The sequence below is a fragment of the Polyodon spathula genome, chromosome 9, assembly GCF_017654505.1.
Source record: "Polyodon spathula isolate WHYD16114869_AA chromosome 9, ASM1765450v1, whole genome shotgun sequence".
Taxonomy (NCBI): domain Eukaryota; kingdom Metazoa; phylum Chordata; class Actinopteri; order Acipenseriformes; family Polyodontidae; genus Polyodon; species Polyodon spathula.
In genome coordinates, this window is record NC_054542.1 from 31,296,884 (window position 1) to 31,324,336 (window position 27,453).

General features: G+C 35.4%; 1 protein-coding gene across 3 annotated transcripts in view; it reads left to right on the forward strand.

The window, feature by feature from the left end:
* Nucleotides 1–25,440, forward strand: part of LOC121320661 (motile sperm domain-containing protein 2-like) — a 29,356-nt gene extending 3,916 nt beyond the window's left edge. Inside the window, exons 3-15 of one of the 3 annotated variants that reach the window (XM_041259202.1) lie at nt 321–476; nt 7,715–7,801; nt 9,499–9,653; nt 10,689–10,749; nt 13,763–13,801; nt 14,202–14,326; nt 14,655–14,831; nt 18,164–18,282; nt 19,176–19,269; nt 20,620–20,716; nt 21,282–21,411; nt 22,704–22,809; nt 24,402–25,440. In XM_041259202.1, coding sequence (XP_041115136.1) covers nt 321–476; nt 7,715–7,801; nt 9,499–9,653; nt 10,689–10,749; nt 13,763–13,801; nt 14,202–14,326; nt 14,655–14,831; nt 18,164–18,282; nt 19,176–19,269; nt 20,620–20,716; nt 21,282–21,411; nt 22,704–22,809; nt 24,402–24,554 — 1,499 coding nt within the window. In that variant the 3' untranslated portion in view covers nt 24,555–25,440. Of the gene's footprint in view, nt 1–320; nt 477–7,714; nt 7,802–9,498; nt 9,654–10,688; nt 10,750–13,762; nt 13,802–14,201; nt 14,327–14,654; nt 14,832–18,163; nt 18,283–19,175; nt 19,270–20,619; nt 20,717–21,281; nt 21,412–22,014; nt 22,049–22,703; nt 22,810–24,401 lie in introns of those variants that run through there. The other 2 variants (XM_041259204.1, XM_041259203.1) reach the window with 2 other exon arrangements.
* The last annotated feature ends 2,013 nt before the right edge of the window (nt 25,441–27,453 follow it).

Consider the following 27,453-nt stretch of genomic DNA (forward strand, 5'->3'; position numbering starts at 1 on the left):
GTGAGGCAATCGCCCGATTGTAAATATTTTAAGACATTGGAAATTCCCACATATACATTATAAGCCTAGGGGAAGCTGTGAGGGGGTGGGGGGGGAGAGGTTGTGAAGGTGATGCTAGCTTCTTTCCCTGTTTACTGGCATGCTTTGCAGCAAGTAGCATGCTTTGATTTTCTTTGACGTGGAGTAGTACCAGGTGTTCTGTTTTGAATTGAAAATACATGTTTGATAGTATTCCTTTCTTTCGTGACTTTGCATTTTAGAGCTATTTAGTCAGTGGAAATCCACGACAACTTTAACAACCACTATTATGTTTGTTGCAGACAAAAGAGACAAATATGATTCTAGAGATGTGGAGAGGCTGCAGAAGGATGATGCTCTGGCAGGTTGTTACCTGCAGTGGAGATTGCAAAATGTGGATGATGCTTTAAAGATGATTGATGAAAGTTTTCAATGGAGAAAAGAATTCAGAGTAAACGGTAAGGTCTCATGACAGAACAGTAATAACCTATATATATATATATATATATATATATATATATATATATATATATATATATATATATATATATATACATACATATACACATATATTTTTACATACACCCCCTTGAACATTTTTTACATTTACATTTTTTACATTACTTTTTACATTTTGTTGTGTCAGAGTTTCATGCATTTAAGTGAGGATTTTTTTTTTTTCCACTCATCTGCACACTGTACTCCACACTGTTAAGGGAAAAAGATTTTATTTAGAAAAAAATTATATATTAAATACAAAACTGATAGATCATAATTGGATAAGTCTCCACCCCCCCCCCCGAGTTAATACTTGGTGGAAGCACCTTTGGCACCCATTACAGCTGTGAGTCTGTTGGGATAGGTCTCTACCAACTTTGCACACCTAGATTTGGCAATTTTTGACCATTCTTCTTTATAAAACTGTTCAAGCTCTGTCAAGTTCTTTGGGGAGCATTGATGGACAGCAATTTTCAAATCATGCCACAGATTTCCGATTTGGATTTAGGATGGGGCTCTGACTGGGCCACTCAAGGACATTTACCTTTTGTTCCTTAGCCTCTCCAGTGTAGCTTTGGCTGTGTGCTTTGGGTCGTTGTCATGCTGAAAGGTGAACTTTCGTCCCAGTTTCAGCTTCCTTGCAGAGGGCAGCCGGTTTTCCTCAAGGACTTCTCTATACTTTGCTCCATTCATTTTCCCATCTATCCTGACAAGTGCCCCAGTCCCTGCCGATGCCACCACCATGCTTCACAGTAAGGATGGTGTTCTTTGGGTGATGCACTGTGTTGGGTTTGCACCAAACATGACGCTTTGCATTTAGGTTCCATTTTAGTTTTGTCAGACCACAAAACTTTTTGCCACGTGGCTACAGAATCTTCTGAGGTTTTTTTTTTTTCTTTTGCATGCTTCAAACGGGATTCAAGGTGGGCTTTCTTGAGTAATGGCTTCCTTCTTGCCACCCTACCATACAGGCCAGATTTGCTTGGGATATTGTTGTCAAATGCACACTTTGACCAGTCTTGGCCATAAAAGCCTGTAGCTCTTGCAAAGTTGCTATTGGCTTCTTGGTAGCCTCTCTGATCAGTCTCCTTGCTCGGTCATCCAGTTTGGAGGGACGGCCTGATCTAGGCAGGGTCTTGGTGGTGCCATACACCTTCCGCTTCTTAATAATCGTCTTGACCATGCTCCAAGGGGTATTCAAGGCCTTTGATATTGTTTTATACCCATCCCCTGATCTGTGCCTTTCAACAACTTTGTCCCAGAGTTCTTTTGAAAGCGCCTTGGTGCTCATGGTTGAGTCTGTGCTTTGAAATGCACTACCCAACAGAGGGAACCTACAAGAACTGCTGAATTTATCCTGAAATCATGTGAATCACTACAATTTAACACGGGTGTAGGCCACTTAATTTGGTGTGTGATTTAAAAGGTGATTGGTTACACCTGAGCTAATTCAGGATTGCTATTACAAGGGGGGTGGACACTTATCCAACCAAGCTATTTCGGTTTTTATTTTAACTAATTTTCTACAAATTTCTAGAATATTTTTTTCACTTGGAAGTTGTGGGGTAGGGTGTGTAGATAAAGGAAAAAAAAAAGTTTTAATGCATTTTGATTCCAGGCTATAAGGCAACAAAAGATGAATTTTGAAAGGGGGTGTAGACTTTCTGTATATATAGTTTGTCGGTAAATCATTGAATCTGTTGGTTACTGTTTAAAAAGCATTCAACTGATTGTCATCTGATTTTTCTAAAAGCAATGTTCTGTATCTTCACTTGTTGAATTACACCTTACTCTGTATAAAGTTAAACTCAATCTGACCCTTTTTTTTTAAATCTCTCATACTGAGAGGTTATTTCCTCTTTCTTGTAATTTGTCTTTTTAAATACACTTTACTCCATATGGGCAGCAAAATGCTTTGTGTTTCTAAGGCCACCACACACCAGACTCAATGTGTTTTTTCATTGGGCAACAAGATACTTTCACAGCGACCATACACACCAGAAGCGATACAGGTGAGGCAACAGATTGGAAAACTGGGAGATCATTAAAACTATAAAAAATGACTACTGACAGAACTATGATCAAGACTGGTACATATTCCTCAACGTTATGCGTAGCAGTTATGCTGCTTCCTGTGGCAGTACTTCAACATATATGGCAATAAATCTTACGTACCAGGCATATTCAGTGCCTTTTGAAATGGACTCCCATATATTACCTTTCAAATCTGTATCTTAATATTAATTGCGTTTGGTCTTTGTCATAAAACTCTGGGTATTTTTCCACAGCAAGTACTGTTTATCCTCGGTCATTTTGGATACCGCTTCATCCTGCTGGACCACGTGCATTAATGCTGTTCTCTGATTGGTCAATTCCCTAGTTGTTGCTCAACAAATCGCAAAATATTGGATTTAATTCTATTTATTTTACGTCGCTCCGGTGTCACCCCTGTGTTGCTTGTGGTGTGAAAGATACTTATAAAAAGTATAGGTTCTATTCATTTTGTCGCACCTCTGCACAGTTCCTCGTGTCGCATTGCGTCTAGTGTATTCCCCTATTTATTTATAAAATACATTTTTGTAAAATGGCTTGGGTGAACAGGGCATGGATCTCAACAGGCAGTACTGCTAGACATTGGTTGGATCTTTCTAGCCTTATCATTAAGCTTTGGTGTTCTTACATTAACTTATTTTTCATCTGAAATGGCCATTTGCAATAAGCTTCATACTGCAACTACCAAAATTTGATCATGCAACAATTTGTCACATAATCATATTGTGATAGTTTGCAGCATGGGGCTTTCCATTGTACCTAAGAATGTACTTGGAATTGCATAATTTCACAACACACACCATGGTATGTCTTATTTTATATAACAACCCTTATTAGGCATGATATTTAATTCCTGATGCTGCTTCTTTTATAAGCTTAAAAAAAAAAAAAAAAAAAAAAAAAAAAAAAAAAAAAAAAAATTGGTAGGGTTTTTGTGACCCTGCATGAAAAACAGGAAGCCTGCTGATCACAGAATTAATGTGAATTTGAACACTGCATATGTAAACAGGATGTGTGCACTGTATCTGTATATTGTAAACTTTAATAAATTATCTTGATGATAAATGATAGAGTATTGAGGATGATGGCAAGCAGAATTTTATCCAGGGGCATAGATAGTTGGGTTGAACATGAAACTCTGAACTGTAGTATGAACACATGAATTGTAGTATTGGTATGATTGTTTTGGTAAGGGATGTGGTTGTGTGGGATATTGTAAGACTTTTAGGTCTAGTTTTAATGTAATTCTCCTTAATGATTAGCTTTAGGCTGAAAACACATTTCGATTGATAGGGAAAGTCATTCTGAGAAAGTTTGAAAGTTTGAGTCTTCATCCAGAACTTCTTAGCATTTAGGCCGTACACTGTGGAGTCGGATGCCTCTTCTTTTTCAACCTATTTTTCTATGATGCTTTAGGGTTTGTGAGCATTGGAGGTGATTTTTCAATGAATTCTCAGACGAGACTTCAAAGTTAAATAGAACTCTTGAAATGCAAAAGAAAAAAGCTTATGTGTTCCCATCCCTCTGGATTCTGTTGCCTTAAGCTGATTTTTACTGTACTCATAATGAACCTCCACTGAATTGTAGTCTCAATAGACATGTACAACTGTTATTACTCCTTATCTACCTTTGAGTAGAACAGACTTATACCTTGTACTGGATTCTGTCACATGCATTGACATGTGCATAGTTGTTAGACTCCCTCTAATCAGACACCAGACTTGTTTTTGTGGAAGCTGGACCCATTTTTGAATCGGGGTGTCTTTGACCTCCTGCATTGTCCTGGGTTTTAACAGCACATGCTGCTCTCGCCCCCTCTGTAGCATGTCTCAAGCATGCACAATAGAGTTCAGGTGAGGAGATCTTGCTGATCAATCCATCTTAACTGTTTCTTTCTGTTCACGATAACAGTGAGAATCCTGATGTGGTTTATGAAATTGGTCTCTGCAAATTTCTTCTTGGCTGCAGTAGAAATTGTATCATTTAGCAAGTTAGACTTTTTTGGCGGCAAAATTGCATTGGATCAGCTATCTGTATAAATGTTTGTTTATGTGGGCTAGTAATGGTCTAATACAATGTTTCTCAAATGCGGCCACCAGTGTGGTCACAGCAGCTCCGGAGTACCCCCACTATCCACTCCTTAACACTAGAACCGCTGTAGGGATACTCGTACCTAAAACCGCCGCAGGCAGTCATTATGACGGTTACATTTTAAACAACATCAATATTAAAATGAAAGACAAACTATCGGATACAACTCAAGCGTTTTATTCAAGCGCATCATAGTAAACATCTGCACAGCCGAAATGCAGTATTTAAATGAACAGTTTAACATGAGTTTATTTTCTAACTTACCATATAAAGCACTACTTCAAAAAATGAAAAACTGTAATAAAATAAACATTTCAAAAGAAACTAGTCTGTAAACAGGTGCATACAAAACTGTAAAAACAAAAGTATAATTTAAAACTAAAGTAACATATGTTTTCTCTTGCGTGTGTGTCACTCAGTGCAGCACAGAATCCAGGTTGAGTTGTTGCAGCTTTGCAGTTTTCTGATCAAAATGTTTTTGCCGAAGCGCTGTGGCTAGCTTCAAGATGAAATCTCTCCTAATGTTTCGGAGTCTGATAACGGTGATAATGTTACAGAGATACCGTGTGGAACAAAATACTATGAAAAGCAGAAGATGGAAGTAAGAAAAGCGAACATTTCAGGACCAGTGGGAAATGCAATTTCTGGTGTTTTTGAAGCCAAGTGATTCAGCTTCTGAGCAAATTGCTGTGTCTGCTGTTTTGTAAGAAGGAGATTCATCAAATCAGAATGTAAGCAGTGCAGTATCATAACCACGTGGGTGAAATTGCAAAGTACTACCATAATGACACATTGCAAAGGAGTACACAAGTTTTGACTAATTTCATCCAACACGAAACAGCTGAAAAAGTTGCTTGCAGCCCTTTCTACAGTCTTGATGAGAGCACTGATGTCACAAAGAATGCCCAGGTAATAATAGGTATTAAGCTGAATTACAGTAGTCCACATATGGGAATACCTCCCAAGAGAACACTGCCTAAGAAAACACCCTTGTGGTGAAACAGATTTTTCCCATTATAAATGCTTTGACTAAAGGAACAGGAATTTGCTTAAAAGAACACCTTGGCACTGGTAGCGATTCATTCACCATGGATACAGTACTGTTCTGTAAAAAAGCTACTTGTCATCGTGAGAGTGTCTTGAGAGACACCAATTGGTTTAAGTCTTCCCAGAAGCGCTGTCATATCATTGAATTGTTTTGTATTCCGATTTTCACGAGTGCATCCCATCGCTACAAAATGTTTTTGTAATGTGTGTAAGGGTACTGTGTTAATTTAGTTTGACAGTTTATTAAACGTTAATTTAACCCTAAGTAACGTCTGTTATTTTTGCCTCTGCCCTTATATATAGCCCGAAACACACCCATCAGCTAATTTCATTGAACGTAGCGATTTAAGGTTTTTGACCGTGTTGTTTTGCTTTAGTTTTATTAGTTAGTTTGTCTGTTACTTTATTATTATAGTTTATTAACATACACTTGCATATTGTTTTGCTTTTACTTATTTAGTAATAATACATATATATATATATGTGTGTATATATATATATATATATATATATATATATATATATATATATATATATATATATATATATATATATATATATATATATATATATATATATAGTGTGTGTGTGTGTATATATATGTGTGTGTGTATAATATATATATATATATATATATATATATATATATATATATATATATATATATATATATATTATATGAAACTAATTAACTATTCTGTATAACACATTGTGTATGGTGGCTAAGGCCAAAAAGAACACTTCGGCTATAAGAACACTTTGCTTGCTTCCCGAGTGGTGTTCTCTTAGCCAGAGACTACTGTACCTGTTTTATACCTCCAGTTTATTGTTAGAAGGGCCTTGGAGTCCAGTAGAGAGGGACTGTTTTAATTTAGCTTTATTAAAGCAATTATTTAAAACTATTTTAGATGTGCATATGTGTACATATTCTTTCTTTTTCAAACAATTAACAAAGTATATTTAGGAAAAATTTCCAGTGCTACCACCAGTAAGTGTTTTTTGTTCACCAGCTCCTAGGAATCAAAATAAATGTAAAGACCTACAAAATGGTGGTGATGGCCATATGTAATTCTTTTTTGTTCCTCACTTTTACGTAGGTGTAACTCCACAGCACTTCCTCTTCCTCATCTCTTAGAAAACTCCTTGCCGTAGCTATAATAGAGATCTTAAAGTAATGAATTCATGCATGTAATGTATAAATAATAGATACTGGTTAGAAAACATTATCAGATCTACAGTAAAATAAATACTTTCTACATTTAATATTAAATGATATGCCCATCTACAATCCAGATCAAATGTTAACGTAACCCCCAACTTCCTCATAAAAAAAAAAATATATATATATAGATACACACACACACACACACACACCGTCTTATTCAAATTTATGTTAAGCTTTGTCAATTTCATGGATTGTACACTTGCATTTAGTTTAAAATAAACACATTTCTAAACTTTATAATATCATAAAAGTAATTGCTTGCATGTATTAGATGTGTTTTTCGAATGTCGTTGAAATCCAAAATAAAGATAGAGGATGTTTGCTTAGTCAAAACAGTCCCTCTGCAATAACTAGACACTCCTCACTCGCTCTGTTATCTGGTCTTCTGAATCGGACTGATGGAGCCAGTCAGCGCTGCAGAGACTGATCAAATCATAATTTTCAAAGTACCCTGTCAATCGTTGTGTAGGTAGGAGGAGACAAGTCTGTACGCTGCTCTATGGGCTTGACTAAATTTTGAGTTTTTTGATGGATTGCCATGGTTACACAGCGTTGAAGGGAAACAAAGTCGAACGTGGTCAATGGCGGCTGCCCAACAGCCATTTGGGGAATCGAACATAGCAGACAGAGACTGCAAAGTGGTTAAATAATAATTCCAGCAGACTTGACAGCTTTTAACTTAAGGATATTAGATTTATTTATCAATCAAAATATGCTTTTAATAAGGTACATATATATTTAAAAAAAAAAAAAAAAAAAAAACACTAAACACTTATTTTACAGATCTAACTGAGAGTAGCATTCCCAGGTGGATGTTTGAGACTGGTGCAGTTTATCTTCATGGGTATGATAAAGAAGGGAACAAATTATGTAAGTAATATTTGTATTTATTTGTTTAGTAACTATAACAACAAACTATGTATATATGATTTTTTTTTTTATTATTATTATTTATGTTGCGATCAGCGCCAGCCAATGGTCAAAGGGTCCTATCTCGATGCATACATTTCTCTTTTCCAAAAGCCCATCTGATCCTCACAGTTCGTAGTCTCATCTATGCTTTCTGGAAGTTGCACTGATTGCTGTCTTAAAGCATAAAGGTTCCATTCTGTATAACAGATTACAGGGTCACATTAATGTAATTGGAGGATTACAATTATTTTCATTCTCTGAATTTAGAACCTTTGTATCTCAGACCAAGTTTAGGAGAAGTGAAATTTCTGCATTGATTTTCTAATCAGGCCATTAGTATGAAGGACTTCTGTGGAGCCAAGAGTTGAAGTTGTTTTAGTATTATACTGTAATGATTAACCTAGTTAACTTTTTGGTTTAAAAACTTCCTGCTTGGCAATTGCAACTTTTATCTTGCAGTACTATTAATTTATTTAAATTATGTATCCACTAGTCCCAATCTGATGATCTAATTCTGTATTTTTGGAACACTGGCTGTGATAAAAGCCTAAATTTTCAATGCTCCTTGCCCATCTAATTCAGGGACTTGGAATTAAACAAAACTGTGTTTGATCATATCATCTTTTGTGATGAAATTGTCTTAATGCAAACTATCTTTCCAAAAGACATGCTTATTCTAAAAGAAGGGGTGATGTTTAAAAAGGATAAGTACTGTGGAAGGAAATACATGTGTTGTCATTTAATCCCTTAAAGGGCTAGATGCCACAGATCAGTGGTTTAAAGTGTGGTCCAGTGGTTAACGTCCACGGCTTGTAACCAGAAGTTCACTGATTCAGTTAAAACTAATCGGACCTTTCTGTATTCTGTGCCACAAGGTTATTGGCTTGGTTCCATGCTTTTTCAATCAGATTGGCAGGTTTCCATGTCAGCATTGTACACAACAGGAGGACCAGTTTCCTTGGTAAAAGGAGTGAAAAATTTCCCTCCAGGGATGGACAGATAAACACAGTAAATCGCTTTTTAGGCTTTAGTGCCAACTGCACAGCTGGTCGTTGACCAGGAGTGAGTAGTAGCCATTGGGCCGTCTTTGAGGCTCTAGTCTCTTCAGGATATCGTGAGCTCACTGCAACAGGAAGCTAGCCGACTCGGGTAGTATAACAGTGTGTATGTCTGTTCTGCAATGGCAGTGTGGCTGTTTTGTCACAGCAGACGACTTCAGAGACACCGATTAGCACAAAGTGTACAATCCTGTCCTTAGTCACTGCCCTCTATTTTGTGTTGACCACTCTGATGTACTTTTCGAATGTTTTTAGTTGTGCTAAATGGATGAAGAATGGCCCCTGATGGTCAGTACTGCAGATTTAATTTATAATTAAATTGTGTTTTGCTGTATTCTTGCTGCCTAGGCTCAGTAATATCAAAGCCCGTCTGCTCCGGGAATGGAGACTATCTTTAGGCAGCACATTGACCTGTGAAACTGGAGAAAATGCTAAATGTACAAAGTTTATATTCCACAAGGAACATTGGTTCACATGTCTCTCAAGCACTGCTGCCTTCAAGAGCATATGATTAATAATGAGTGTTTATCCTTGTGCCTGGGTTTATTCTACATGTCTATTTTAAAAATCTAATTTAATAACATTATACATTGTTAGTTTGGTTTAGGGTGAAGCTGCATGTAAAAGATGCAAAGGCTGTTCTGGACAAAAAGAGATACGTGGCCTTTTGGTTGGAGCGCTATGCTAAAAGGGAACCTGGAATGCCGTTGACGGTGGTATTTGACATGACTGATTCTGGACTGAGCAACATTGTAAGTTTTCATTTGTACATGTTTGTTTTTTATTTTTCCACTCTTCATACATACGTTTTACATTTTCTAAACTTATGTCGATGTTCTAATACATTCTATGCCTCATAAACAAACAATACTGCTTAAACCAGAATTCACCGGCCCCCAAAATGAATAATTCAGAATCACTGTTAAATGACAGTTCTACATTCAATACCAAGTGAAATATAAAGTCTGACTTTATATTTTTTGTCTTATGAAAATTTTACAGTAGAGCTTGTAAGTCAAGTTAAAGAGGAGCAAAAGAAAAAATTGAAACAAGACAATTGCCTTATTTCTTGAAGAAAAAAGTGATTTATTACATTCAGATCTCATGAAAGCAATGAGGTGGCAGTTCTTTACAAAAGGGTTGAATAGCACTGGCTAAAAGCTTAAAATAGTTCAATGTAAAAGACCTAAATCCTTGTTTTTGCTGAAGGTAGCATTATAAAAGGTTGCTTGAGAGATGGCTGGATTTACATGTGTAAATCTTGCAGGCTTCAGTTGTAGAAAGATAAAACAAGTCATTATTTTGTTAACAAGTAGAGTAATTAGCCAATAATTTATAAAATGAGAGCCTCAAGGACAATCATTTTTATAAGGTCTCACAAAAGTTTCCATGATTTTTTTTTTTTTGTATTATGTTCCCAATACACGGATAGTTCTGAATTAGGATAATTTACCCCATCATACTAGCCTTAAAATATCTGAGACTATTGTAAACATTTTTTGTTTGAATTTCTTTATGTATAATATGGTAAATACAAATAAATTTGCAATTTCCATGCATTGGCTGCAGGCAGTATGTTGTATGTAACTGATTACCAATGTATGCCTCTTCCTTAACCTACAGTTTCAGGCTCTTTAATTTCATGGTTGAGAGTTTTAATTGTACAATCACTTACTATATTTTCCTTTTAGGCAGGCGGGGGCCTAAAGAACAAGAATTTTTTTTTTTACTTTATGAAACAAAATAATTGATAATCAGTTATTTGTAAAATGTTTTTTTCCTTCTAGGATATGGACTTTGTGAAATACATCATCAACTGTTTCAAGGTGTATTATCCTAAATTTCTTTGTAAGTATTATTATTTTCTAAGCATATGCTTTGTCACAGCATTGTGAAAAGCGAGACAATCTAAAAATAAAATAATTAGCTGGGCAATGTGCATTTTTTTGTTTGTTTTTGTATATACTAATTTTCCATTCAAATGATCCATTTTACTGCATTATGCCACCAAGGATGCTTTTTTTTAATAGTTTATTTTGTTATCCCCTGTAATGATTCTGTAAAAAGTGTGTCTACCCAGTCACATGTATTTAATTCGCTGTAAATATTTTTTTTTTAATAGAACTGAAAAATGGCTGGCAGCCAGCTATGATCATCACAGTGTGAATGCACTGTGAAGTTGTTCTAAGTTAGCCTACTGCCTCTTGGTTTTTTAAGGAGTTTTGGCACTGGTATTGTGGTTGAACTTTGCAGTCAACAAAGCAGTCCTTTAATCCTGTGATATAAGGTTGCTCTATGTTTTATTCTCTCAAAAAAATTAAAAAAAAGAAATACTTGGATATTAAAAAAAAAAAAAATAAAGACAACGGAGACGTTGTCAATTTGGTTACGAATCAATTTTAAAGACAACTTTCTCAGAAAAATGGGATAGTGTTAACAAAGGGAAGTATACACAAACTGACACAGGAAGGGAAGGGGTATACTCACCACTTCCAACATTCAAATTGTGAAAGGTATGGTGGCTTACCAGTATCTGTCAATTAAAAACATTATACTGCAGGAACTATATTTTGTTCAGTACAGAAAAGGTGTATTCTCATTATCTGCTCCCTTCAAATCTGCATATAGGTAATGAATAAACTAACAATGACTTTAACTTTTTGATGGATAAAACTAAATATTATATATATATATATATATATATATATATATATATATATATATATATATATATATATATATATATATATATATATATATATATATATATATATATATATATATATATATATATATATTATATATATATATAGGTAGTTCAACTTTTTAATGATGTACCTGTTAGTCTGTGGGCGATAGTGTTCATGTTTAAAAATGTTTAATAATAAGCCTGGAACAGGTTTGTTTTTCGCTTTTGGCAACACTCATTTAAATAAAAACAAATAAGTAAAAAAAAAATAACCTTATCACACTCGCCCTCTTTTTGAGCTGTTTTCAAAATAAACCCCATAAAATATATAGAATCACTGGAGTATCAAATTTATAGGTACATGAAGGTCTACAGAATGCTAGCATTACATTGACCCATCTGATTACTTGTGTTTTCAGCTGTACAGTTCAACGCAGAGGCTCGTTAGTTTGTTCCCAGTTTCTGCTGACTCCCACAGGTCTTTCAGTTTCTATTTATACACCACCAAATTGTTATTTTTTGATGACTATGGCCTTTTAAAAAATGACATAAAATAATGAATGTTTCCCATAGTTTAGTGTCGTTCATAGCCAAAAACTCCCTTTAGTTGATTGGAGGCCAATACGTGGATCAAGATTTTTGGTGGATTTGAGGACAAATCAGAACAAGCACTGTAACATAAGCATCCAGCAGTTTTTGTTACGGCTGATGGAGAGAGCTGCCTGTGCAGTAACAGAGATGAAACTATCCTGACAGTTTCTGCATAGGAGACTAAAAAAAAATGCTTGTGTGGACATACATTTTAATTTAGGCGCTCATGTGCAACTAGAAATTCCTAAAGGTTGACTATAAAAAAAATTCACGTTTTTTATTTTATTTTTTCAGCTGAAAGTATAAACAAACAAACAAACAAAAAACCCAGTCAGATCTAAACTCTCATAACTCAGTTGTGATGTACTCTGGGAAAATAGTTTATTGGTGTCCACTGCCCACTGTTAATCACTCATTAAAAACTACAAATCCCATACCCCGCCAATTTCACAGATTTATCAGTGCGGTGGCTACTTGTTTCCAGAGCGTTTGAAAAACCAACATGTGGAAAATAACAAATTATTTTCATGTGATTGGAGAGGTTTCAAAAGAAATCCGCAATGAACAAAATTCAGGGCTATGTTAGTTACAGCGTGTTCAGTTGTAAGTAGCAAAAGAACATAAAAGTTCAACCAATAGTGATTAAAAGATTTTCCCAGGCATAAATTTGACTGTTATAAAAAAATCCACATGTTGCACGTTTTGTCAGGATGCAGGGGAACTGAAGCAAGCAAGACTGCATTTTTAACAGGGAGCCAGAAGTTCAAACGTAAAAATGTATTAAAACACAGTGCTTCAAAATAGCACACAATGTGCGGAGAGGCTATATCCAGAAATGTCAGCCAGACGGTCCCATTACCATGAGTAGGCAAGCAGCACATTCTGAGGAAGATGCTACCGTTCAATTAATCATTTTAGTGGGTGGGGGTCCATTATAATTTTGTTCATGCAGAAGTATTGAACTGAACAAGTGTGTGAAACCCTAAATTTTTCAGTGCGTGCCTAAATTTAAGTTGGCAGACATGTGCCTTATAGTTAGCATAGGGCGCTGCCTACTCCAGGTTTCAAGACTCCGATGAAAAATGCTGGTAAGTTTATGTTTTATAAATACATGTGTGTAATATTAAAAATGCTTTGATTGAGTGTTTGTTACGTTTTTGTTGTGGTTGTTTTGTTTTATTATTGCTATCTTACATATTGGACACTTGTATTAAATCGTGCTGATTGTTGGTCACAGCTTACTGGTGGATCGCAGACCCCATTGAGAGGGGTGTGTGTTTGGTGTGTTGGCCACCACTGCTTTAGTTGGACACAATAATGCATTCTGTGTGAAAAGCATGAAACTTACAGTAGCACAATTATTCCTTGTAATCTTATGAATAAATGTAACTACAATCGTATTCTGTTCTTTATCTTTGAGGCAGGAGCATACCTGCAATCAAATGAGGAAAGCACTTTTCTCGTTATGATAGCTTTTTTCTTTTCAAGATATTAAAAATGAAATTAAGATCACATTTAAGAGCTCAACAAGAATATGATGCTGGCCAATAGCTATTTGTTTGTTTTGTCTTATCTTTTCAGCAAAAATGATCCTGTATGAAATGCCATGGATCATGAGTGGTGAGTAACATGAAGTCTAGCCTAATACTAGAGAGAGAATTGTTTTTTAGAAGAAAAAAGTTTCATTTATAGTTTCATCACTATTGGTTTTAAGGAACCAAAAAATCAAAGTGGCCAGTGTCTTTTGTATTCTCTTGGTCTGGTTGTGTTATTGTCAACCTCCAGTAAAAATGATTGCTTGCTGCCATATTCATTTTCGCTTTCAGTGTTTGGAAGTAGCATTGATATTAGTATGTCACAGAGGTATCTACTTTATCTTTCAAACATAATAATATAAAATGTGTTTTGTATTTAATTACAAGCACCTTCTTTATGAGATTAATACATACAATAGTTCACTGCCACTATAATAAAACATATAGGTTTGCCATTTAAAAGATATATTATGCTTCTGCTTCAGCTGCCTGGAGGATCGTAAAGACTTGGCTAGGCCCAGAAGCCATTAGCAAGTTGAAGTTTGTAGGCAAGAATGAAGTGCAAGAATACATTGATGCTGAGCATCTCCCTACACATATGGGAGGCACTGTAAGCATTCTGTTACATTTAAAATCCCATTTTAATTGTATCTATAATGCATTTTGTTGTGTCTTTTTAATAAGCAGTGATCTTTATTTTCCTCTGTTTTTTTAAAGAAGCTCGTTGTACAGTAGTTACTTGGATTTCTTAGTGTTTCATAGAATGCTGATGCTTAAACATATATAGGCTGTACATTCTATAGATTCTGAACGCTTTGACTCTGTTGGGGGAAGGGGAAGGGCTCTGTTGGGGGAAGGGTTTGGGTATATTTATTAGCTGTAAGGGGCCCACCCTGGAATATATAAATATAAACATAAACCTTGTCTTCGCTGTATAGGATACCTTTAAGTATAGCTACCCTCCTCTGCCAGACGATGATTTTCAAACTCCCATATGTGAAAATGGACCTATTGTTAGTGAAGACGAAACGGAAAGTAAAGAAGACGCAGAGTCAGAAAGCAAGGACACCCTAGACTCCAGTCAGAATGAAGAACAAATCCAGAAGTCTAAAAAGGTAACCTATTTAGCTGAATGCACTTTGTCAGTGCAGAGAGGTCTGAGCACTCCACCTACCTCCTGAGAGTGGGGACACTTTTCTTTGACAGCTGTGCTCTAAACAGAGACTGTATTTTAGGGTTTCTGTCATGAGTGTAGTTCATGCAAGGGCAAACTAAATTGTTAACTACTTTTGTGCTTTATCACAATTTTAGCCTTTTTCTGCATTATCTTGGTAGATACATTCCCATTTCCTATTTCAAACCTCCTAATACGTAGGTAGGTTGCATCCAGTAAGTACGTCACACTTCAGACTTCAGGATGAAAAAGCCCGCATGAGGGTACTCATTTTCATTATCCCTCCCATACCAACTGGTAACCTGTTATCAGGGATTCACGTAACATTTATCATTAGGTTCTCAAGTGAGTACCAGCAGAAATGGTTTGGTACTTGCCAAAGTTAAACACTAAGTGTTGTGGAACAAGTTAGCTTGATGGCACAACCATATTTATATAAGGATATAACTGAGGGGGGTATGTAATGTTTTAAGTAAAATTGTTTAATAATATGTATATGTTTTAAACTCGCATTTAAACGTAATAGCTTTTAAACATCAACACCTCATTTGTGCTCACTCCCCATAACTGCATCCCTCTTCTCTGAATGGACGGCTTAACAGAAACCACTGCTATCACTGGTTGTTTCAAGTTCCCATTAAAATAAAATTATTGATGATATGAACTGGAGTGGTTCCACCTATCACTCTCATAAAAACTTAAAGCAGCCAGTGATAGCGCTAGAGGGAGAGACTGTAGTTAAGTTGGAACCCTTCATTCTTAAATGAAATATGGGGACTCTGTTACCTGTTAGCAGAGCCCAGAGACCCTGAGACTGAATGGAAAACCCAGAGTCTCTGGGGAAAATCCAGAGGTTAAGCAGGTATGGCTCACAGCCAGATAATCTGTTTGACCTTGTAAGCATGAGGACCTTTGCTGCCTTTATGAAAAATGCTTTCCTGTTAAATCTATGGATGATACTTCTTATAAAAAACAACATAGAAATCTGCTTTTTTAATTTTTTTTTTTTTTTAAATTGGTTTCTCATGCGTACCTGCGTAACAGTTATGTGAACCCCTAGTTATAATAGATCCTAATATGCATCAGATGCATCAAGAAGAACTATTTAACATCCTATCCTATTCTTTTGCTATATTATTTGCAAGCAATGTCTAAAACTGGAAAAGAAAGACTAGTGTGAAGATGTAGAACTGTTGTATTTCCATTTAGTGCTTTTTATAATGCTGTCACAAACTGAATTTGACTTCATGGATTGGACGACGTGTATATTTACAATTTTCATAAGCGTAGTGTTGGCTGAGTTCACCACTGTGATTTTCAAGGGGCATCTGGACTATATTCTACACCACTTTCTATATGAAGTACTACGTTTGTATAACCTCCACTGATATATTAGTTAGTGTTTAGTGAATTATGAGAATTGCAAGCCAGTCAGATAGAACTAGAAATGTCGTCTTGTGTATAACCAAACGGCAGGAGACAAATCTATGTCAGTCTAAAGCAGGTCTGTGTTACTTGACACTGGAACTGCCATGAAATGTGCCTTTTTTAATATTTGTTTTTCTCCTGAATTTTTTTATTGAATTTGTTTTCTAGTAGAGTTGTCAAGGTTCCTGATACTACTGTATCCCATGTGGGGAGCTTATAGTGGCTTTCAAAAGTATTCACCCCCCTTGGACTTTTCCACATTTTATTGTGTTACAACATGGAATTAAAATTGATTTAATTAGGAGTTTTTGCCACTGATCAACACAAAAAAAGTCCATAATGTCAAAGTGAAAAACAATGCTTTTGAATGTTCTTTTGTCTTCATGATTAGACAACTAGCGCTGAGATGTTGTCTTGATGTGGCATGCAGCAAGGTTCTGTGGTTCCCTCCATCTTTGATTATGGTTCTTGTCCAATAAAATGTAGCCATTTTGTGGCCCATTTGTTTAACCTCCCACCGTATCGCAGAAACCTTTAACGTTACATACATCCTATTTACAACTTCCCCTTTCAGTCTCATTTAACAATGTGTTAATTTTACTTCATGTTTGTAAATCGTTCTAGGTTCCATTCCCCTTGCACTGTGCCGCCAGGGGATGGTTTGGATTTTATTTATTTTTTTTCTATTTTAAGCAAAGTCAAAAATTGCTGATACTAGCTGCTGATGCTTGACAATGTGTCATTCTCTGTGAAGGCAACTAACCTTAATGGCTTGAAGTGGCTTTTGTTATGTGGTCTACTCAATTCACAGAAGCAACTAGACTTCTGAAAGAGTCAGCCACATTCTGAATAGGCATTAAATTACAGTGATAAAAGTACAATCCTAGTTACAGCGTTGCTGTATCTTTTAACCTGGAGCACATTAAGTAAGTCATGGAGGTGAAAGGGCATAATGTACAAAGGTCATGGGGAAACGTACAGGCCAAAGTCATGGAATACCCGACTAATCCATGGGTTTCTACCTACTTCACAATATTGAAATGCATGAATTTAGTGGAATTCTTCTGCTTGACTACACTGTGGAATATTGCTCTGAATTCACATTGTTTAATAATATATACAACATGCATTGTAATAGTAATAAATTAGTGTGTTTGTTGTGGACTTCATCCCTAACTATGTAGTAAATTGTAAAAAGAAACCAGGCTATGCACAACAGATGATAGCTATACTGGCCACCTTTATCCTATACATCTGCTCAAAATACAGGTGCAGTCGAAATACAATGGTTACCCAGGAAACCAGGTCAAAAGTTTGCCTACCTGTAAAATATAAATCCCGGCAGAATATTCATCCCAATAAATTCATTAAGTAGTGTTCAGAATAATTGCAAGCATTTAAACCAAAACAGACCTTGGGCAGATATGTAATTTTGTTATGTAATGTAATTTCCCAGTTGAAAAGCAAAGGTGGCTTTAGCTGTGAGTTCTTGCCACTTAATGAAAGTAAAAAAGAAAGTTAAATAATTCCTCATTTCAACTACTGGGTTATGCCATAATTGCTTTTCTGCAGCGCAAGGTACCTTTCTGCCTTTCCATGACCAACATATTTATCTGCTATTGGGCTATTGTGAGGCTATGTAGGAATATTAATGCCATTGTATTTCGGATTTATTTATTTATTTATTTATTTTTTAAATTTATGTTGTTATGAATAGCTGATAGAAAACAGGTTACCTTGTAAGATGGAATGGGTTAGACACGGTAGAATATGACCATTTTTGCATACGTACATTTTTAAGAATGCCAGCAAATTGTATTAACACTATTGTTTTCTTATGTACAGGTAAACTTTCTAGAAGAAAGCCTAAAAGTAGATGAATGCGACAAAGTAGATAGCACAAGCAGAACAAAAACAGCCAAGAAACATGTAACAGTATTCAAAGGACCACTACTTCATATAAGGTATGCCAAACCCGTAAGTAGGGGCTTATAGGCGGGAAAACTGTTGCCCCAAGGGTTGAAACAGTCACAGACAAAGGGAAAAGATTTTCCACCATAAAGGTGAATACTGGAGTCATGTGTTTTTTTTGGACTTACTAGAAATTATTTATCAAGAGAAATGGGATGGAGCAAGGGGACACTTGACTACTCAATTATGGACCATTTTTTGAGTAACAACGCAATCTATTTTGGTCATGTGGTTCCACATGTCACTCTTCAATCTAAGCGTTTAACTATAATATCCTATAATATGTTATAGGAAACTAGTGTTTTAGATTCCACTTTTTTATATACAGTAGGATATTCATAAACTACTTAATTTCTTTATTAGGGGAAAACTGTGTAGAGAAAGGCAAAAGGGAAATTATTGATTAACGAATTGTACATAGTTAACTGTACATGTTCTGAAATAATTTGAAAATCCAGCTGAGAGATTAATGGCTTGTCGTCATAATTGAGCCTGAACTCAAGTCAAATTTAAAACGCATTTCAGTCTTTTCTGCATTTTAAAACAAAATGCAATATAAATAAAATGACTGATTACTTGTTATATAAGCTAAGCAATAGTACCCCATCTTAAAATGAAAATGATATACAAAAATGTTCTGCTAGAAGAAACTGTAATTTGCTTTGGGTAAAATTGTAATAATTGTCCTTGCCTTCCAATTTTGTCAAAGCAATTCATATTTGTTCTCTTTTCAATTTAAACTGTGCTTGTTTGGGGAGACAGGCAGGCAATTACTGACAGAACATTTTGTAATCCATATTTTAATGCTATTTGGGTATATGATGCATATGTAAACGCACCACAAAAACTTATAAAATAAAAAATGAAAAATTCATTTTTCTTGCAGCCCTGCAGAAGAACTTCATTTTGGAATAAAGGACTGTGAAAGGAAAAGCCTGATAGTTCTTAACAATGTGACCAAAAATCTAGTTGCCTTTAAGGTAAATCCATCATGATGTGTCAGTAGTTTCAGGGAATATAGTGAAATAAATAAACTGCTATTTTTTCAGAAGTTGACAACAACAGCTTAGGTATATGTAGGAGCCCTTCACTTTGAGACTAGTTCTAGTTATGAAACACGCAGTTTTAATATTTTTAAAATAAATAAATAAGTAATGCAGAAAACCTTATACTGGCGCAAAAAGCATATTTATATATAAAGTAACTGTAAACAGGTTTTTATGAATATATATACAGCTCTGGAAAAAATTGAGACCACTGCAAAATCATCAGTTTCTCTGGTTTTACTATTTATAGGTATGTGTTTGGGTAAAATGAACATTTTTGTTTTATTCTATAAACTACTGACAACATTTCTCCCAAATTCCAAAATAAAAATATTGTCATTTAGAGCATTTATTTGCAGAAAATGACAACTGGTCAAAATAACAAAAAAGATGCAGTGTTGTCAGACCTCGAATAATGCAAAGAAAATAAGTTCAGATTCATTTTTAAACAACACAATACTAATGTTTTAACTTAGGAAGAGTTCAGAAATCAATATTTGGTGGAATAACCCTGATTTTCAAGCGCAGCTTTCATGCATCTTGGCATGCTCTCCACCAGTCTTTCACATTGATGTTGGGTGACTTTATGCCACTCCTGGCGCAAAAATTCAAGCAGCTCGGCTTTGTTTGATGGCTTGTGACCATCCATCTTCCTCTTGATCACATTCCAGAGGTTTTCAATGGGGTTCAGGTCTGGAGATTGGGCTGGCCATGACAGGGTCTTGATCTGGTGGTCCTCCATCCACACCTTGATTGACCTGGCTGTGTGGCATGGAGCATTGTCCTGCTGGAAAAACCAATCCTCAGAGTTGGGGAACATTGTCAGAGCAGAAGGAAGCAAGTTTTCTTCCAGGACAACCTTGTACTTGGCTTGATTCATGCCAAAGCTGCCCGATTCCATCCTTGCTGAAGCACCCCCAGATCATCACGATCCTCCACCACATTTCACAGTGGGTGCGAGACACTGTGGCTTGTAGGCCTCTCCAGATCTCCGTCTAACCATTGGACGACCAGGTGTTGGGCAAAGCTGAAAATTGGACTCATCTGGGGGTGCTTCAGCAAGGCTAGAATCTGGCAGATTTGTCTTTGTGAAGGACGCATGAATCAAGCCAAGTACAAGGTTATATATATAATAGGTATATATAGGTGTGTGTATATATGTATATATATGTGTGTGTGTGTGTATATGTATATATATGTGTGTGTGTATATATATATATATATATATATATATATATATATATATATATATATATAATATATAAAAAAAATTATATTGCTCAGGTGAGGACAACAGCCCCGGAGAAATACAGAGTGAAGCCCAGTAACAGCAGCTTTGAGCCGGGTACTTCCTTAGACATTATTGTGTCCCTTCATGGAGGTACGTGTATTTCTCAAACACACAAATAATAGTTAATTTTAGTGTCGGAATGGACCGTTTTTTGTTTCTTTTTAAAGCAACTCATGACTTGGGACACATTGAGTGTTTAAAGTAGGGCATGTTGTAAGCCCTGGATGAGTACAGTATTTTATTTATATAAGTAAAATGTTAAGTGTTTTTCTTTTGAGGTGTTCTTGACCTTTTCTCTTCCTTACCCTTCATTTCATAGCAAGGAGTGGCACTGATCCCAATGAAGTTTATAAATGGAGCACTGCAACATATTTCAGATGCCCCCTAAAGTAAAGCATTCATCTCGCAGTAGCTTTAGTTCATCAGGTCACACTGAAGTGTTGGAAAAAGTATAACAAAATATTACAACTGAAAACAAGACTTACTTTGCCAGAAAGGGGGTAAATCTGGCTTTAGCTGTTTTCTTTCCATTCCCAATTACCAAAACAAATGCCCATCTTGACATTATATGGCATGATATTCTGACTTCCAGTGTAAAGCAAGAAGAACTCTACTTGAAGAAACAAGTAGATCAATGGATCGCTTATATTTTCAGGATTTGAAGCTTCTCCTCAGGACCGGTTCCTGGTAATGGCAGCTGAAATGGACCAAAGTACAGGAGCTGGCACTCTTGATCTGCCCCAGTTTTGGAAGGAAGTACCAAAAACCAAAGTCATGGAACATAGGTAAGTTTTGTAGCAGCAAAATAGTAGACTATGGTGTGTTGGAGTCTAACATATTTAGGTTAGATTCAATTGAAAAAACATGTTTCAACAGAGGAACAGTCTAAAGAAATTTAAAATGAAGGGCTATATAGAAGTTTTTGACCCTTTTTCTAATGTAGTGAGGTTTTCAGGTGGTGTCGTCCTATATCTGGAAATCTGATTGAATAGCTCCATTCTGGAGTAAGAAGCAGCACAACTGCATCAAAAACTTGAGTTAACATTCAATATTTGTTGCTCTTCATTTGTCCCATAATTCAAAGGTAAATTAAAATGCTTGAGCAACAAATAGTAAATGCCCTATGCGTTTAAGCATACTGTATTAGCAAAACTTGTATTTCCTCAGCTGCTGGTAGTTGTGGCAATAGAGATCCTCGTAGATTTGTTTAATAACCACACCAAGGATGAATGCCAAGATTCCTGTTATAGTGGCATTATGAACAAGTAAAGGCAATGAAAAAGTTAAACTATGGCCTGATCATGCTGTATTATTTGAGTAGGTTATGGTTGTGGAATACATTATCTATATATTTAAATCAACAGTTCTATTTTTTTGCTCTGTTTAAGTAATCCACAGTGACAGCCATCAACATAGAAACCAGTAAGAGAATTCCCTTTGTTTGCCAAGAGTTTCCCTGTTCATTCTAGAGTGTGCCTTCTTTGAGGATGAAGTGTTCTCTTCTTTTACTTGATCTGTATTCTAGTCAAAACAAAATACACTCATTCTCTGAAAGTATTAAAATAAATACATTGCTAGTGCTACAGTTGTTTTCAAACTTTTTAAAATGTTTTTTTTAAACTTTGTGTGTCGTTATTTAAACTTTGTTGTGCATATATATATATATATATATATATATATATATATATATATATATATATATATATATATTTATTTAGGTGTAAAATGAAACTTTATAAAGTACTAATCTGTCATTCTTGCATTCTTTATACATTCTTCCCCTATGCACTGTTACATATGCAGATAAACTAATTTGTTAGTACTTTTTATATGTAGGCATCATTAAAGTATTTTGTAACCACACCTTTGTCAATTTTCTGTAAATCTAAGATGCGTGATGTTTGTCAGTACAACAAAATCTCAAATTAAGCAAAATTGAAAAAAAAAAAAAAAATTTTTGGAAATGTTAAGATGTTTCTTTAGTGTTACTCCTTGGTTATAGATGAAATGTATACTGGCACATTTCAATTACGTCGTGTTGTTTTATTTTTTTATTTTTTGTTCTTTACGCAATCAGGCTAAGATGTCATGTTACTGAAAGCAGTAAACCTATGAGTTTGTTACTGGATGAAAACCCTCTACACAGCAACATCAAAAACAACCAGGAAGACCTGCATTCAAAGGTAGGTGACTCCTTGCAGATTCTTTAATTGTTATTGCATTCCAGTAAATTACCTAAATAGTTAATCTAAATGCCTAATAGTATCACAAATTGAAAGTATGCTTTAAGCACAAATCTTCATTTACAGCACCTAATTAAATGTAGGTAAGGTAATCGAAAAACCGAGGTAGAGAAATTCCTGTATAAATGTCAAGCAATGGAAAGTGAAATGGTTCTCAATAAAATGTATATACAACAATGGCTGGGTTTCCAGGCAGCTTGAAAGTCATCACTCTCTCTCTCCACAGTCATTATGTATGTGACATAGCACACAAACGCACATGCACATTCCATATGTCGTAGGAAGTGTGGGTCTAAAACATTGGGCGACTTCAAAGGGAGGGTAAATTGCTTCCTCACGCTAAAAAGCTGTATATTTGACCAGAAACATTTTTTTTTGCATGGAAAACTGTCCAGAAATCATACATTATGCTTACGAGACTTAGGCAGTGACTCATAAAAACTGCTTTATAGAGAAGTTATTTTATAAACAACTTTATAATAAATACTGAAATACCCTTTGCAATAAATAAATACATAAATAAGTAATGAAGCCTTTTACACTTATTATTATGATCCTCGTGGTCATCAGAGAGCTGATTGCTTTAGCCTAGATTGTTCCGTCCCTTAGCAATAAGATGCAATTCATTATACGCTAGCCTTAAGCAGCATCTATCATAGGTACTTTACCAAGGGGGGAAAAAGTGACGTTTGTACCATAATATGTGTTAAATTAGCATAGCTGTGTTATTGCTGTGGGCTGCCAATATCAGGCTTGATATCCGATTGATAGCCAATTAACAGAGCAAGATTTGTTTTTAAAAGTACGAAAAACGTTGACAAAAAAAAAACTGTTGGTTACACAGATTGTTACAAAAAAAAGCCTTGCTGTGGAATTTGGATTCATGTATTATTATTATTAATTGCTAAATACTAAATGCTGGTATTTTAGCTTCATTCGATCAGAATTGCTGAAGCTACAGTTCATGTATAATAAATTTATAATAAATATGCAGTCAAATGTTTAGCAAATAATACAAGGATAGTATACAATGTTTTCTTATGGTATGTTTTTTTTATTTTTTATTACTTTATTTATGTAACACAATCCTCATTTTTTTTGTGTGTGTTGAAGCACTTGTGGTGTTTAACACAAACTTACAACTTTGTGGAAACCCGGTTTAAGAAACCTGTAGTACGATATCTGTAGTTGCTTGAGGCCAAATTGGAAGTCAGGTATAAACTTTTAAGTATACCCTCCTGTATTTTAATATTAATTAGGTTATTTGCATTTGGAAGGAGAATTTTTCTGTCTAAAAGAAAATTGCATGGAAACACACACACACACACAACCCGAAAGTACTACCATAATAGATTTTTTCTTTTTCCATGGCCTGCCCAAAATGTATTTATTCCATCCAGCCCTTGTTTAGAACACTTCTAACCACAGTGTGATGCACATCAGTTTAGGTTTACATTACTTTAATATGCCTAAACAAACAGTTTGATAACTTCAATAAAATTAGTTTCTATGTTTTGTTTTTGTGCTTCCAGATCATCAGGCTGTTGGCAAGCAATAAACGATGTGAAGAACAGATTGATGAGTGTCTGTGGTTTCAGAAGATGTTGATGGGTTTGGTGTCCTTGCTAATGGCTATTACGTGTTCAGCTTTGTATCTTCTTTACACAGACAGGAGTCGATTGTAAGAAGGCTGTCTTTCTAAATCACAGATTACTTGCTACGTGTATGCAGACGGTCCTAAATAATAGGTACTATTTTCAGCAAATAGCCAAAACGAAGAACCTTTATACTGTGTGTAGACCAAAATAATGAAGCCTATGGTATGCGATTATGAGATGAGTGATTGCAGGCGCATCTAAGGAACCCTGCCATTGTTTATTGCTGTGAAACTTGGTAAATAAGGATTGATTTACTGTGTGCAGATGCACAAGAAGAAACACTGGAAATAATGTATATATTAATAATTAAGACTCAGGATTAAAAAGGTTTAAACTATCCAATGTTTGCCTGCTATTTATTTTAAATGTATTAAAAGAAATTCTGGATTCCAGGTTGGGTGCCATTTTGGTATATGGATATCAATGCCCTCCATATATTAAAGCCTGTTTGTATTCTTCCTTTACGTTAATGTGCCATCTTTGTTAGGGGCAAACAGCACGTGGGCTATGGAAATAAACAGGAATAGATAACCTTAAAAAAGCCTAGACTGATTTACTTACCAAACGTTGTTATTTTGTGTGGACCATACTTATTATTTTTCCATGTCACTGTTCCTTTTTGTCATTCTAAGTTATTGCGTCTTTTTGGTTTTTGTGTTTTTCGTTATAGTTGTCCTATACTATACAGTATGTCAATCAGATCATTACAGAAATGTACTGTAGTCTGTACATTGTGTGTTTTTTTGTTTATCCAAAATGTGTCAAATCCGAACTAATTCCAAATAATAATGTATACCAGCTTTAAATAATATGTTAGTAAATGTGTTACAGTTTTCAGTTGCATCTGATAAACTACTATATGTTTTTTTTTTTTTTTTCATGCCAGCACTATTGTTTCAGCTGTTGTCTTTTAGAGAAATGGATCAACTAAGCATGCATTTAAACAGGTATCTAATTTTGTTGTGAGGATGTCTGAAAATGTATCGGGCTAAATACTGGATATTTTAAGAGTGATAATAGTAATACTTTAAAGCAACATTTTGTATTTATTTATGAAATATTTATAATTGATAATAATGACCTAGGAGTTCTTGCATGAAAATAGCAGAAATGTTTAACTTTAAATTGACAAACCTTAATGTAATCGGTGTAGGGTCATATCTGAAAGAGTGTGGGCAGGATGAATTAAATAATGTATTTTGAAATTCATGTTGATGTAAGGGAGGCACAGCATTGTTGAGCATCAGGTCAACGATGATCTCATGACAAGACTTGTTGCAAGAGTAAGTGCTTTATATAGGACATTCTCATGTACAGACAGGACAATGACAGTTTTTCAGACTGCAGAAGTCCAATTTGTATTACCTTGTCGAGATTCAAAGGTGCATTTGTTCCACCCACCAGCTTGTGTGCTCATTATAAGTGCTTGTAGCAGTCACCTGCCACTGGTCTGTCATTGACTTGCATTCAATCAAACCCAATTAAGCAGTTTATTGGATAACTACTGTGAAGGGAGTTGTCTTTTGCAATTAGTTGCTGTTCTTGCAGAGGAAAGAAAAACAGTTTCTGGATTATAAGTAGAATTTTCCATTGCTGTTTTCTGTGGATGCAATTCTCATCCTCATCTTGATAAATGCATAAAAGATTGGGTTTAAACCACTTCCTTTTGCATTAGGAAAACATGTACAGTAATTGCTTTCATACATTTTTTTATATATTTACGACAGTCTGAATTAGATGATATTGATGTTTAACAATGCAAAATGCACTCAAAGATTAACATTAAACCTGAAATGTAGCATTTTGTGAGTAGTATAAAAGTGGAAAATGACAATGCAGTAGAAGGAATAACCCACTGCACATTTGCAATACAACAGCAGACTGATCAGCCAATCATAACTGTGAACTTGGTAGTCACTAGGACTTGTGCAGTAAGGAGAAGCTATTTTAGGCCATGCCTTTCACAGAGAGGTAAACTCGGACAGTTTGCCAAGCAAAAGGGCAACTGTAACAGATATAATGAAAACACTGTTTTTTGTAATAGTGTATAATACTTCATCTATATAAACGTCCTATCAATAACTGAATGCTATCCTCTTTTCTACTGCACAACAGTATTCAAGAAATAAACCAAAACATAGTATTGTATTCTTATTTTGTATTCTTTGTGAAAGGAAATATACACTCAATGTGAGAAACACTGGTCTACACTATGGATAAAAAGTATATTAATGAATTCTATTGTAGTGTAAAACAGCACGATTGTGAGACACTGCGATTTTGACAGTGGCTAATTTTACAAAGACTTTTGGCAATGGAACATTCTAATCCTAGAATTTTGATGTCATCGTACCGCCATCGTACTATACTTTTCTAGATTGTGGAAATGGGAGTTCCAAGCATGTCATGCCTGGAGGGGGCACATTCGGTTTATTTAGAAATAACAGGTCTGCTGCTGTTGGAGTTTTTTCAGTCTGCTGAATGTTATTATGTATCTCTTTTTATGGTGCAAGTGCTGGGACCAATGGAATATTACAGCATTAGCCTCCCTATCAGTCACAGTAGCTGGCATGCTCACAAACCTTTTCAGGCTTTGCCAAGGAAACCTGCAGCCTGCCTAGAGTCCAAATCACTACCTCTGTTCTTTCATTCCTATTGTCAGGCAGACCTTTGGAACAAGGAACATTGGAACAAAAACTTACATGAGAAATCCCACTGATGCTTGTGTATAAAAGTATTATTAATAATGTAATAATAACCAATAATAATGAACTGTCCAGTCAGAGAGATGGATGCGGTTACTGGGTGTAACAATGATTAGCTGGTTCACGTTTGACAGTGTTGGAGAGCATACTCGGCGGCATGACTGAGTGTGTAAATTAAGGTGTCAACTCATTTAAGGACGACTTCCACTGGCCCACACAAC